This window comes from Gopherus evgoodei, chromosome 12, assembly GCF_007399415.2.
Source record: "Gopherus evgoodei ecotype Sinaloan lineage chromosome 12, rGopEvg1_v1.p, whole genome shotgun sequence".
Taxonomy (NCBI): domain Eukaryota; kingdom Metazoa; phylum Chordata; order Testudines; family Testudinidae; genus Gopherus; species Gopherus evgoodei.
The window spans coordinates 23530103-23544076 of record NC_044333.1 but is presented as its reverse complement, the minus strand read 5'-3'; the positions used below and the strand labels follow the sequence as shown (position 1 = coordinate 23544076).

Below are 13974 nucleotides of genomic sequence, written 5' to 3'. Positions count from 1 at the left end.
GTAGTCATTTGACTTTTTATGGGCAGAAAAATACACAGTGCCTTTAATATGTACCACTTCTTTCCCACAGTTAGCTATTAAGAGCTTTGATAAGACCAAGTTAAAACCTATTCATCAGATGTTGGACCAGAGCAAAGTTAAGATTATTGATGCAGAAAGCTATGGTGAACCTGTGAAACAGGATGATGTGATAGATGCTCCTCTTAGAAGTAAACTAATGCACCGAAGACATACAGTTAATGTGGCACTTTCAGCAGAGAATGTCAGTGACGACAGTGATTTATCCAACACAAGAAATCCAAGTATTTCACTGTCAAAAGACTGTTCTGGTGACTTGCTATCAAAACACTAACAAGGAAGTGTGAATTTGCTGTCAAAAACTAAAGAACCAGGTGGTGCCAGTTTCAAAATCCTCCTGCTGGGCATTAAAGAATTAAATGAAGCTTAGAAACTGCTTTCAAAAATGGATCATAAAGATGAATCTTTAGCAAAGGCAGAATGTTCCCGTATGGTTTGCACTTTTGAAGACTGAATCCTCTGTTTATCGTGGAAACCCCTCCCCAGCCAATTTGTGACTGATTTCAGGAAACTGAGACATATTGAAATGTCAAAGTATTTAGACAGAAAGAAGTAGTTGTTTCCCATTCCACTTTCAAAGCACTTATTAAGAAATTACTTATAACAGTAGAGGAGAGAGGCTATATGGGTACTTTCTAGCTACCTACTCCTGTTTTTTAAAAGGCATTGAATTGTTTTTTTCTTTTCAGTTTTGTCACTAAATTGGTTATATTATATTTATTGCCAGAAGGAATTCAAAAGTCTCTATTTTTATTATAATGCTATGAACCACTATAGTGTTTGTTTAATAGCCTTTTAGACATTAATGTAATTTCTGTATGTTGCAACTGGCTGCGCAAACAGTCCATAAAAATCTACAGTATGATGTAAAGACCTTTAAATGAGATGAACATGAACAGTAGTATCCTGCACTCCCTATATAGACAAAGCGCCCACTGATTTCAGTGGAACATTTACCTGCATAGGGTCTGTAGGATCATGTACTACTGGGAATGAAAAAGTAAAATGCTCTTGACACAGAACAGCTTTGGACTGAAGAATGTTCAGATCCCAATTAAAATATTCATGTCTGTGCAGAAACAGGCATGCTTAACACACACAGTTGGCTTTTCTCCCTGAACAAATCAGACAAAGCTACACACATTCACGCTTCTGCACGAAGCCTACAGCTACTAGGTAAGTGATCTGGCAGGGAAAGTAAGAGTTTGCAGAAACTGGCTGCATGTTATCCTATTTTAAAAGGTGATATTTTAAAGGATGCTCATACATAACTAGATGGAAGCTTAGATGTGGAACTTAACATGTTTTCAGTTTAAATTTTCTTTAAAAAAAGTGTGAATTAAAAAGACTGCAATAGCACAATTCAGATTCTTAGTGATAGTTTTGGTTTACAGGTGGTCACATCCAATTAACCTTTTGTTTTTTATAAAATAGTAATATAGACCATTTTGATTTTTTATGGTGATATCAGTACCATGCTTAGGGCACTGTGAAATTGGAGGACTTTCCATGTGATTGTTTTCAAATAGATTTTTAATGAAAGAAGTAAAAGGTGCAGCCTGTGAACACCACTGAAAAAACTCTAAGATGAAGGTTGCATGTATATTTTTCTAAATAATTTGGGTTCATTTGATTTGTGCCAAATGTTGGAAAAGAAAAATAGTAAAAGTAATGATTCTTGAAAATGTTCTTAACTTTGACTACTTATTTAAAAACTGACTCCCTTTAGCACTTTCTTCTCACTGTTGGTGTTGTAACTTAGTTTGACTATTTTACTTTAAGCCTAAGGATGGTTTAATTGATCTTTTGGAATAGTTACATTAAGTTGGGATGGCTTCCCCTTCCCCACACCTTCATATTACCACAGAAGAAATGAACATGCTTTTCCCCCTTTCAACTTTATTCTTTAACCTAATATAAAGGCCTGCATATAAAAGGGAAAAAAAAGTTACAGAAGCAGTTGGATTTAAATGGGATATTTCCTATTTCTAGGTGACTTCTATGTATGTCCTTCCCTCTCTGCCCCATACTGTACATTCTAGTTATAAACAACTTGAGAGAAAGGATGAGCCTGTGCTTAAATTACAGTAGGAGACATGGACTGTACTTTTGGTTCTCAAAACAGACTTTGAATGTGACCTATGGAAAATCCTTTATTGTCACTCTATGTAAAATTGGATTAATTACCTACGTACATAGGGTTGTTTCATGGACAAATTTTCTATAAGGTGCCTGGAGATGTTTAGCTGGAAGGTGCAAAGTATCATTTGTAAATTTAAGATTAAAATATGGGTAAACTTATTTAAAGAGAAAGCTTAAGCACATTTTTATAATTGATTTGTGGAGATTAACTTCAGTTTTTAATTACAGCATTCTCTTAAAAGATTGCCTATCTACCTGCTTCAGTAAAAAATGAAGTTGGATAATGAGAGAGTCAGTTAATTAGATGCTTAATAGTTAATATTACCATCAAGTATAAAGAGAGATATGGAAGTAAGAATTCAATGCAGTATATTAAACAGTCCAAGTGTATTTTATTAGGTATTATAAACCTATTATGCAGACCAGCCTTAGCAACAAGATTTGTCATGCTGTTTATTCAGTAACCTCTCCTTTGAAAAATATATTAATAATCCTGCTCTTTTACTCCTTTGGGAAAAAACTAGAGGTAAATCTAAGTGGATCTGAAATTAACTAGTTAAAGCTTTTTAAATGTTGCTAGTACTAGATGTAACTAACAAATTTAAATACAGTACAATACTTACTGCAAAATATTTCAATGCAATTAATAAAAAAACTCCCGTAAGTATTTGTAATAAGCTTCAGCACTGATAGGTTTTTTTGGTTTTGGCCTGAGTCTGAGCGATTTCCCAATCACTGTCTAACTTTTCATTTGGAGGACACTGCTTGCATCTTCAGCCTTGTCTGTTGGGATACTATTGCGATTGTCTCCCTGAAAGCTTCTCAAAAGCCCTCCCCTGTAGAAGTGAACTTCTCATACTTCCAGTAATAAGTAGGCCTGAGCATGGGTAACATGGCTGGATGGTTCAAAACTGCTACATCACTTCAGTTATCAAAACAGGGAGACACTAAAATGATGTGCAGATTGAACAAAGTGATGTTTGACTAGAACTGCCCAACCACTGATTGGTTGGGGTGAAGTTTTTTAAAAAACCAAGACGACACTTACGTTAAATTCAAGGTCATCCATCCATCCTTTCTAGTGCAATACATACAGCAAATCACACTGAGCAAACCAAAACTCCCCCCACTACAACTGTCCCCCAAATACTTCTTCAAAACAATGGATTTGCACTATAGTCTGCATGTGGTCAAGTTCTTCTTGCTCTGAAACAGCATGTGTGAATTCTGAAGTCAGACTGTTCTACTTCAGGGAGAAGCCCCCCCCACCAGTTCCTTCTTTGCTGTTACTATGATCATACATGGCACAGAGAAGGGACGGTCCTTCAAGCAAGCAGGTTCCAAGATATTTAAGGCACTTTTTTTTTTTAATATAAAACCTATTTTTTTCAGCTGAAATGTACAGGTCTGCAAGATAACTACTGATAAGTGTCAAACATCTAGTGAAACAGATATATCCCACTCCATTTATAAGCACTATGAGAAACATGACTACTTCAGTCCCAAAATGACTCAAAGCTTTGCTGTTATGAAGCAAACTTAAGTTGTGAGCAAAAGGCAGGGCCTGCTCACAGAATCTGGCAAGAACAGGACTGATATTGCAGAAATAGATATTCCTAAGCAGTGCTAGGCACAAGAACACACACACAAAGACATTCCAGAAGGATGGTACCAGAATACTCCATACCAAGTATGGTACAAACACCTCCCTGAAAAGATAATGAGAGCACACTGACCTCTCATAAAGATAAGGTCAGGATGACAATATGATGGATATGATCAAATCATTTATGTAATGGATGGTAACAACCCATGTCATGGAGCAGTAACGAATCACATCAGAGGGGCAATATATAACTTGTTTGCGTTGATGTATAAAATGAAGTCTGAGGGAATGTCTTTGGCTGGCCTAGGGGATAATGGAAAGTCCTGCCATTAATTGACCTAGTCCATTGCAACGGTGTACCTGTACACTAGGACCATGCTTCAGTGACAATAAACCTGACAGTTCTTTCACTACAAACAGGTCTGTGGTTATTGGGCAGTGCAATCAAGGTCTGCTGGACCAACTGTCTGTGCAGAGCTGAGACAGCACACAAAATACACATGCAGCCGAACCTCTAACAACATCTCACCACACTAAGCAGTTTCACTCTTCTGATATGTAAGAAAATGGCCCAAACTAAATTTAAGTAAATTCAGTAGCATCTTAAACTCATCTAATGGAAGATCCTCCTTTAGTAATAACAAGATGGTTAATGTTGAGAAAGATGGGGAGCAGACTTAGAGCATTTTACACAGTTTACCAGGATACTCTACAACTGCAGACTAAAGCCTGATATCACGAGATTCAGACTGTACTGGGTTTTCATATCTGACTTATTTACAATGAAAAAGTAGACATTATTACTGCAAAAGCCAGTTTGCTCTCTGAAAGGAGTCAAATAATTTTTTTAAACAAGAAGGCTTTTCTGTTAATTTCTCACTGCACTAAAATTAAATGGTTGGGTTTTTATTAATATGAAGAGTTGCACAGAGGTATCACCTTTGTAGAAGCTAATTGCTATAGCCTACAATTGAGTGCCATTTTAAATAAGGAAGTTGGTAATGTAGACTGCAAGTTAAAAATACAACATTGGCAAACACTAGCTGTAGTAATCAAAGTTTTGACAATATTCACACAGATGGAAAAGAGTCACTACTGCTCCCACTTTTTTAAACAAAATTTTAATCAATTCCAAACCGTTACAGTTGGAATAGTGTACACTTTTGCTCTTAAATGAAAGCAGAAAACAGCTCTTCTCTGGTAGTGAAGTCTCTCCCCTTTTCACTTCCATCTTATCACACAAGATGTAATAGTATTTGTACCACAAATTTTCAAACTGTATTTTCAAATAAGATAACAACACAGGGTCAGTTTTACTTTATGCATGCATGTCACATGGAATTTAGAGCAGGGGCCTTTCCTTTTTTGACAAAAGGAAACTCCAACCATTTAATAAATAGGAGAATAAAGAACATGTGTTACCAACTATCTGACGAGTTGTATTACATTATCCAATTAAGTTTCAACCACAACTGTATATCCACTCTACTCAACTTTTTAATCTCATTCTGCAGAGACAGACAACTTGACAGTTTCCAGAAGAAACTGGTTCAATCAAACTATATGCTATGTACAATTTCATCCAGCAGACTACATGGTAAGATTCCACTCAAAGAACCACCTCTCTTTTCACCAACTTGTTCATCAGCAGTTCTATTCTGCAGACTCCAACAAAAGTTTCCACCAGCCATAGTTTGACAACCAGTAGAGGTATTGGATAATCCCTCAACTAAAGGATATCTTGTTTCTATATCAACTGTTGTGACAGAGTTGTCATTCTTTCAGCCCCTACAGGCTTTGGCTGTTTGAACTTAAGACTCTTTTATTGCCCTCTCAAGACCTCTCTTATGGTAGCAACAACTTACAGAGTGGCAGGTGCTGATAGGATAGCTTACATGCTGAGTAGGACAAAGGAAAGTTCATGCTAAGAATACAGTGGGAAAATCCATACCACACAGGCCTCTTTAATACTACAAATAGTTAAGCTATAAAACTCTTCTCAAATTTTGTTTTACAGAACATGAGTTCATTTATTTATTAAGCTTATCAAAAAAATGCAGAAAGCAAGTACATTTAAATGTTTTGTCAGAACTTTCAATTTGCCTATACAGTATGTTTTCTTTGCCTTTTTCCAGGCAGTTAAGCAATCTTACAGTAGCATTTAATCATCATCATCCTCTTCATCAGAATCCAGTACTTTTCTTCTGTTGAACTAGAAACAAACATAAATTCAGTTTACAGCAACTCCTTCCAGCTTCAAAGATTCAAGACTCAAGTTAATCACTAAGGGCAAAGTTCTCAATGCTATCCAAGTTAGTAGTCCACATAGGTTCTGTGTGGATAGAATCTAGAATTCTTCCCCTCCCCAGCACAGCAACATGGAGAAAGGGCAGTGGGCAACTAGTCTATGGTAACTTATAGAATTGTAGCTGCTACAGCCCGTTGCTCCCTGTAAAAATATTTGACCAGTGGACCTATGTGGTTTGCAGGCCCTACAACCCCAGCCCACAAGCCTTCCCCTGAAACTTAGCTCCAAAGTACAAGGCTAGAGTCCCCAATACAGTATTTCTAAAGCCAGAATTCCCTATCCTATAGAATTATGGTTCTGTTGAGTTTTGGCCTTGCTACACATTTAGAAGAGGGAATTTTTATCTAAGTGTTTAAATAGCCTGCCACAACATTCTAGAACCTCTTTATTATTCCAGAAGTAATGCAGATTCACAGTGAGCATCACCAAGGGCATAGACAGTAGGAAAAATAGCTAGCACTAAAATATTGTCCAACTTCTGTGATCAAAAGCTACTTCCATATTTGAGTACTTGGTTAGTTTAGTACTATTCAGGGTGGATAAAATTCTATGATATAAATCAAAATTAGACATTTAATATTCTAAAAAAACTTGGTAAAATTAAATTTGAAATTAACCTACATTAAGGGCTAAACTTACCTATTAATCATTAGAAAAAATTCAAGTAGTACATGTTTGCTGCCAAATATTTAAAGAAAATCAATCATCTGAACTGGTCACTGGCTAAGCACGTGGAACCAAAGTTTGAAATCCGGAATCAGCTTTTAAAAGCAGTAGTCTCTTCTGAAGGTGCAGAGAGAATATTTTCTTTCAGTTTATTCCACTAATTCAATTCAATAACTAGCTAATACAATGTTGAAAAACCAACCAGGAGATGAAAGTGGAGGAATATTTTTATTCATAGATTGGAAAAGGAAAACTGAGGTATGAGAAGATCTGCCAGTTCTAAAATCTTGAAGGCACACTGGCCAGTTATAAACTACAGATACTTCCTTTGTTTAAAGAATCACTTTTAAATGCAAAACATGTTTTAATAAAAACTTGCATATTCTGTGCATTCAAGGTAGTTTTATTTAAAAAAAAATCTGATTGAATTCCACTTTTCATCCAAATGCAACCTGACAAGTCATGAGTAAAAAATGATTAGTAAATAAATGCATGGACTATTTTCTAACTAAAATGTAAAATTAAGAATCTAAATGTATATTTAAGCAGTTATATAGCTTAAAACATACAAATAGTGTATCCTCCTGAAATAGCATTAAATATGTGCGGCAACTATTGTTGGCCCTAGCCTTTTATTTTTCTGCATTGTCTCAAAACAAGTTTGAACCAAGTTTACATTGCCCTTGGAAAAAAACTTACCTTCACTGTTGTTTTCTTTTCTGTTTGCTGGCTCACTTTTTCAAGTATTTCTATCAATCCTTGTTCTGATACCTAGAAAGACAGAATAAACGCCACACACTTTATTTAGAGAAGCAGCTTAGACCAGATAATTGAATCTAGTACAGTTCTCTTGCTTCCCTTTCCCCATGTGTGTGCTTGCAAAGGTGTTCAATTGACTATTGAGACGTAACATACTGTTTAGTGGCTCACATGCCAAAGAGACTGATTACCAATCAGGGTGGTCAATTAATCGCAGTTTAATCATGATAAAAAAAATCATGAGTTATTTTTGAGGTAATCGCTGTTTTAGTCACACTGCAAAACAATAGAATACAACTGAAACGTATTGAATATTTGTGGATGTTTTTCTACATTTTCAAATATATTGATTTCAATTACAACAAAGAATACAAAGTGTACAGTGTTCCCTTTATTATTTTTATTACAAATATTTGCACTGTAAGTGATAATAGTATTTACTTCACCTAATACAAGTACTGTAGTGCAATCTCGATCATGAAAGTGCAATTTATAAATGTAGATTCTTTGTTACCTAACTGCACTCAAAAACAATGTAAAACTTTAGAGCCTACAAGTCCACTCAGTCCTACTTCTTGTTCAGCCAATCGCGAAGGCAAACAAGTCTGTTTACATTTACAGGAGATAATGCTGCCCACTTCTTAATTACAATGTCATCTGAAAGGGAGAACAGGCATTCAAATGGCACTGTTGGAGCTGGCATTGCAAGACATTTACGTGCCAGATGCACTAAAGATTCATATGCCTCTTAATGCTTCGGTTACCATTCTAGAGAACATGCTTCCAAGCTGATGATGCTTGTTAAATTCATTAATTAAAATTAGTGACTGAACTACTTGCGGGAGAATTGTACGTTTCCTGCTCTGTTTTACCCGCTTTCTGTCATATTTCATGTTATAGGAGTCTCAGATGATGACCCAGCATATGTTGTTTGTTTTAAGAACACTTTCACTGCAAATCTGACAAAATGCAGAGAAGGTACTAATGTGAAATTTCTAAAGATAACTACAGCACTCAACCCAAGGTTTAAAAATCTGAAGTGCCTTTCGAAGTCTGAGAGGGATGAAGTGTGGAGCGTGCTTTCAGAAATCTTAAAAGAGCAATGTACAGATGCGGAAACTACAGAACCCAAGCCACCTTCTGCTAGTAGCATCTGACTCATGATGAAAATGAACATGTGTCGGTCTGCACTGGTTTGGATAGTTACCGAGTAGAACCCATCATTAGCATGGACACACATCCTCTGGAACGGTAGCTGAAGCATGAAAGGACATATGAATCTTTAGCACATCTGGCATGTAAATATCTTGCGATTCTGGCTACAACAATGCCTAGCAAATGCCTGTTCTCACTTTCAGGTGACACTGTAAACAAGAAGTGGGCTGCATTATCTTCTGCAAATGTAAACAAACTTGTCTGTCTGAGCGATTGGCTGAACAAGTAGTAGGATGGAGTGGACTTGTAGGTGCTAAAATTTTACATTTATTTTTAAATGCAGTTTATTTGTACAGAATTCTACATTTGTAAGTTCAACTTTCATGATAAAGAGATTGCACTGCAGTACTTGTATTAGGTGAATTGAAAATTATTTTTGATTACAAATATTTGCATTGTAAAAAATAAAAAATAAAGTGAGCACGTAACTGAAATCAATAGATTTGAAAATGTAGAAAACATCAAAAAATATTTAAATAGATATTTGTTCTATTGTTTAACAGTATGGTTAATTATGTGATTAAAAAAATTGTGATCAAATTGTGCGATCAATTGCGATTAATTTTTTAAATCATGCAACAGTCCTATTACCAATGTGATATTACTGCCACTAGAAAATATTCCTGTGGAAAGTTACAATATGGCTAACAGAAAATTGCAGCATTTCTATACCAATGACAGCTATTTTTAAGAACTACTTATCCATAGTAACTTGTTCTCAGATCTTATTGCCCCAAAAAGCCTTGCCGCAGGAGTCATGGGCCTGGACAGTTATAGATTAAGTGCAATTCTCTCAAGCCCTGTGTTTCATTTACAAGGAGTGTAAAAGTCCTGTGTCCTCTAGTAGTCCTAGTTCCCCATCTACCTCCAGAAGCCTTAATTAAAGCCTCCCTCAGCACACTGCCCTCCTAAAAAAAAATCAAAAAAAAAAAAATCAGCATTTGGTCTTACTGCACTATTGAAAGAACAGCAATTTGTCAATTGTACTCTAACCCTAAGCCTTTCACTCCTAGGTACTGGTTCAAATCAAAATTCGATCATTGTGACCAATTTGTTACCACTTTAGATAGATGGTCTTTGGTATACGAATAAGTTGGTAGTCACATTCACAGCTGATCGACACTACAGGTTGACATAAGGCTACACTACAGCCTTCCTCCCACCCGTGTAAGTGCCCTGCTACACCAACATAACTCCACCTCCATGAGAGGCATAAGGCTTATGTTGGTGTAGTTAGGGCAACAGTATTTGGATAATACACTGTAGATTCACAAGGCTACCATCCAACTCAACGAGTGAACCCTGATGGTGAGACACTAGAATGTCCGCTAGTTCATAACTAGTTACATGATCTTATTCACTTAGACTTGCAGCCAATAGCTGTTAACATCCAGGATATATAAACTTCCCTTCTCTAGGATGCTTATGGTACTTTGGGAAGCCACCCAGGCAGCAAAATTAATTAAGATAGAAACACAATACAGTTTTATCACATTTGAGGTGAAGCTTAAGGTAGCCCGTGTCTTCATGGAAGCTGGTATAATGTGGGTTAGCTGTCAGTACCTGCAACTCTGGAACTCCCCAGTTGAGCCAATGGCCTCTGTGGAGGCAATGTCAAAAAGGAGAACAAATGCTTTCAATTACAAGACTGACAGTCTTCCTGGGCATTAAACTGCACTTCTCTACTCCAGAACAACACTTCAGTTTAAGACAGCTAAATCATAAATATTTAATAAGTATGGACACAGTGTTTACATAGATACATACACACACAGCTTAAGGATTTGAGAATCATTCATATACATGCTGTAGCTCACACCTTAGCATGTAATACAAAATTTTGTACACTTCAGTGTTAAAGTTCTCAGTTTGTTTCATTGGGCACACTTGGTTTGAAAGTGACCAGGCAAAAAAGAGCTAGAGTAACGTAAGAAATTTAACTTACCTTCCCACCTAACTGTCCAAATCTTGCCATCTGTATAAGGTAATTCTCTACAGCTTTTGCCTTTTCTGGCTTCACAAGTGCTAAATTGCTTACTGCAACAAAAATGGGTACTGTTCATTTTTGTATTTTACCTCCATCTACTATACAAAGAAGTGAATCAGATACTGTACAATTTATCTACTATACAACAGAAGTTATACTGTACAATTTAGTCTTAAATTCATGCCAGGATATGAAAGAACCATGAATTGAAGGGAATAGTTTTAATTTATACAAAACACTACAAATATGCTCCTCCTAAATATTTGCTAGGGGTTCAAATCTCTTACTACCTACAAGAAGACAACCCTACATACTTACCGGTGTTTCACACTGCTACTAAACTTAATGCTGCAGATCACTAGTAGCAAAGCCAAATTCCTCTACTAAGCACCACCTCCATTTTTAATACATACAAATTAAAATCTCAAAATCAGGTTATGGGAAATTGGCAATGGACGAAAATGCCTTTCACTCCTAGGTACTGGTTCAAATCGAAATTCGATCAGTTGTGACCAATTTGTTACCACTTTAGATAGATGGTCTTTGGTATACAAATAAGTTGGTAGTCACTCATAGCTGATCGACACTACAGGTTGACATAAGGCTACACTACAGGCTTCCTCCCACCAGTGCAAGTGCCCTGCTACACCAACATAATTCCACCTCCATGAGAAGCATAAGGCTTATGTTGGTGTAGTTAGGGCAACAGTATTTGTGTAGACACTGCATCCCTTACGTTGGCTGTCTTGTCAATTTCATGGCAAGAAAGTCAGGTAGCTATAGCCCAGCTGCCCGACCAGCTCCCAGATGGAAGCCAGGGTGAGAAGCCCAAGTGGTGCCTGTTGGGAGCCGGGCAGCCTTGTCACCAGTGGAGAAGGGGGAGAGGGCAGCCTAGCAGGAGCCTGTGGAGGAGCCAGGCTTCCTGGCAGGGAGCTGCCAGCAAAGCTGAGATACCGGGCTCTCAGCTCCCCCCACTCAGGTCAGTGGAAGCACTCCTGGTGAGGACGTTCACCACCAACTCAAAGAAGGTAGTGTGGACATGCACCACAACAGTAATTACTGCGGTGGCTGTAAGTCAACCTAATATAGGTTGACTTAGGTTTGTATAATAGACAAACCCTCAATTTCCTAATGAGCAAACATCCATATCACAAAAGCTCATCATGACAACTCTCATTCTTGCATGCAGTCTTGGCAGAGACCCTGATTTATTCTCTCATTCCTAGAGCTGAGCCCCTCTAAATAAGCGTTAAGATACACTGATGGGATGGCATAGGGAAGATGGCATTTCTGCTTACTATGCTGTTCACATGTTCTCCCCATAAAAACAGAAATTCAGTCTAAGCAGGCTATCAATTGGCACCTTTCACAAGCACCAAGTTTACTAATTCCTGTTCCTACTAGAATAAACTACCACATCTAAGGATTTGCTTTTCAGCATGTGTATCCATAAGTTTTTTTTTAAATATTAGTGATTTGAAAATCCATAGCATGAGTCTTATTTTTCCATCATCAGAGATAGAATGCATAGGAGATTAAACAAAATAAACATTTATTTAAGGCCTTGATTTAGGGAGACATAACAGTACAAATGAGAGTTTTTATTTAAATGGCAAAATAAATGGATGCTTACATCTGGCACGAGCTGCTTGATCCAGAACTTGAGCTAAAATGCTATTTCTCATCTCTGACTCCCTGTAATGAAAATTCAGTTACAGAATATAACTAATGTTTCAAGCATCAGACATAGCATCGTGCAAGATGACCATGTCTACTGAATATTCTGTATTATCAAAACAAAAACCAAATTATTTTTTAAGGACTAGAAGTCATTTCATTCAAGTAGGTACAGATGTTAAGTATAACAGATTAACACACAAAAATGAAGAAAATGTAGTATTTATCTGAGGTGTAAGAAAATGTTTTTACAGATTGTAAACCAACAACCCACAACACCCTACAAAAATCAAACTAAAGATCTGATCCAGTTCCCATTAACAGATGCAGGTTCTAAATAATTTAGGGGCCAATTCCAAGCATCTCAGGCAAAATTCCCAAATTTTGCTTAAGCGAAAAATAAAACCCTCTGACTTATTAGCAGTTGATTTACTGGCTGTTTTATAACAAAACAAACCAGTTTAGTGTTTCAAGGAACTACAATTAATGTTTAAAAACATTAAGTGATAGAAATTCAAAACCACTCGACTATGAACATTACTTAAAATCAACAGCTCGCATTCATACCTCTGTTTGGCTTCTTGTTGTGCTGGATCACTAGAAGGGTCCTGAAAGACAAGAATTACAGAAAACACTTTAGCAATTCCCATAGAAAACAGTCTGCGGGATGTCAGATCTTAGGATTTCACTGGAATTTAAAATAAGCTAGCTAAAGCAGCATTACCTGCCTGACCATGGTTAAGAGAGGCCAGGTGGGCGAGGGACTCTCTTTATGGGACTAGCTTCTGTTGGTGAGAGGTACAAGTCTCTTGAGCTAAACAGAGCTTTTCCCTCAGACTTAAGGAAACAGTAGGGGCTGTCGGGTCCCCGGGGAGGGGGGCTGAGGAGGTAGCGGTGGGGGCAGTCGGGTCCCCGGGGGGAGAGGGGGGCTGAATGGGGCTGTCGGGTCCCCGGGGAGGGGGGCTGAGGAGGTAGCGGTGGGGGCTGTCGGGTCCCCGGGGGGAGAGGGGGGCTGAATGGGGCTGTCGGGTCCCCGGGGAGGGGGGCTGAGGAGGTAGCGGTGGGGGCTGTCGGGTCCCCGGGGGGAGAGGGGGGCTGAATGGGGCTGTCGGGTCCCCGGGGAGGGGGGCTGAGGAGGTAGCGGTGGGGGCTGTCGGGTCCCCGGGGGAAGAGGGGGGCTGAATGGGGCTGTCGGGTCCCCGTGGACGGGGTCTGAACAGGGCTGTCGGGTCGGAGGGGGGCGCTGTCGAAGCGGAGGGGGCACTAGTCCAGGGTGGGTGTTCACGAGCGGTGCCAGCTCCTTACCCCATGCTTAGCCTGCAGCTCAGCCAGCCGCTGCTTGCGGAGCGCCTCCAGCTCCTCGTCCGCCATGGCTCTGGCTAGCGAGCGGGCTGGGACAACGCGAGATAACCGGCGGGACCGCTCACTACATAGTGCGCATGCGCCCAGGTCCCAGACCCCGCCAATCCATTGCCGAGAGCTCTGTCAGGCTGTCAGCCGAGAGCCGGCGGGGCGGGGAATAGCCGCTGAGGGGAG

The 13974-nt window shown here is 38.6% G+C and overlaps 2 protein-coding genes across 9 annotated transcripts in view; one reads left to right on the top strand and one right to left on the bottom strand.

Annotated features, from left to right (window-relative positions):
* The window catches only part of ANKRD27 (ankyrin repeat domain 27), a 99253-nt gene extending 93501 nt beyond the window's left edge, over window positions 1-5752 (top strand). For 7 of the 8 annotated variants that reach the window (XM_030581130.1, XM_030581126.1, XM_030581125.1 and 4 more), the window contains one exon: window positions 71-5752. In XM_030581130.1, the coding sequence (XP_030436990.1) occupies window positions 71-352 (282 nt within the window). In that variant the 3' untranslated portion in view covers window positions 353-5752. The remainder of the gene's footprint in view (window positions 1-70) is intronic. The other variant, XM_030581131.1, reaches the window with a different exon arrangement.
* PDCD5 (programmed cell death 5) lies at window positions 4930-13900 on the bottom strand. Its single transcript, XM_030581134.1, has 6 exons — window positions 13744-13900; window positions 13006-13046; window positions 12395-12456; window positions 10720-10811; window positions 7500-7571; window positions 4930-6038 (listed from the first exon to the last, which is right to left on the bottom strand). Exons 1-6 carry the CDS (start codon window positions 13807-13809, stop codon window positions 5988-5990), a joined length of 384 nt encoding a protein of 127 aa, XP_030436994.1. The 5' UTR covers window positions 13810-13900; the 3' UTR covers window positions 4930-5987.
* Between the last annotated feature and the right edge of the window lie 74 nt (window positions 13901-13974).

Bases quoted from the DNA above. Each gene is read 5' to 3' on its own strand.
- PDCD5 (XM_030581134.1), bottom strand. From the start codon at position 13,809: ATGGCGGACGAGGAGCTGGAGGCGCTCCGCAAGCAGCGGCTGGCTGAG. The intron at 13,047-13,743 runs GTAAGGAGCTGG...CTTGTCTTTCAG, and splicing joins AGCTGCAGGCTAAGCATGGG to GACCCTTCTAGTGATCCAGC. The intron at 12,457-13,005 runs GTATGAATGCGA...TTTTCATTACAG, and splicing joins CAACAAGAAGCCAAACAGAG to GGAGTCAGAGATGAGAAATA.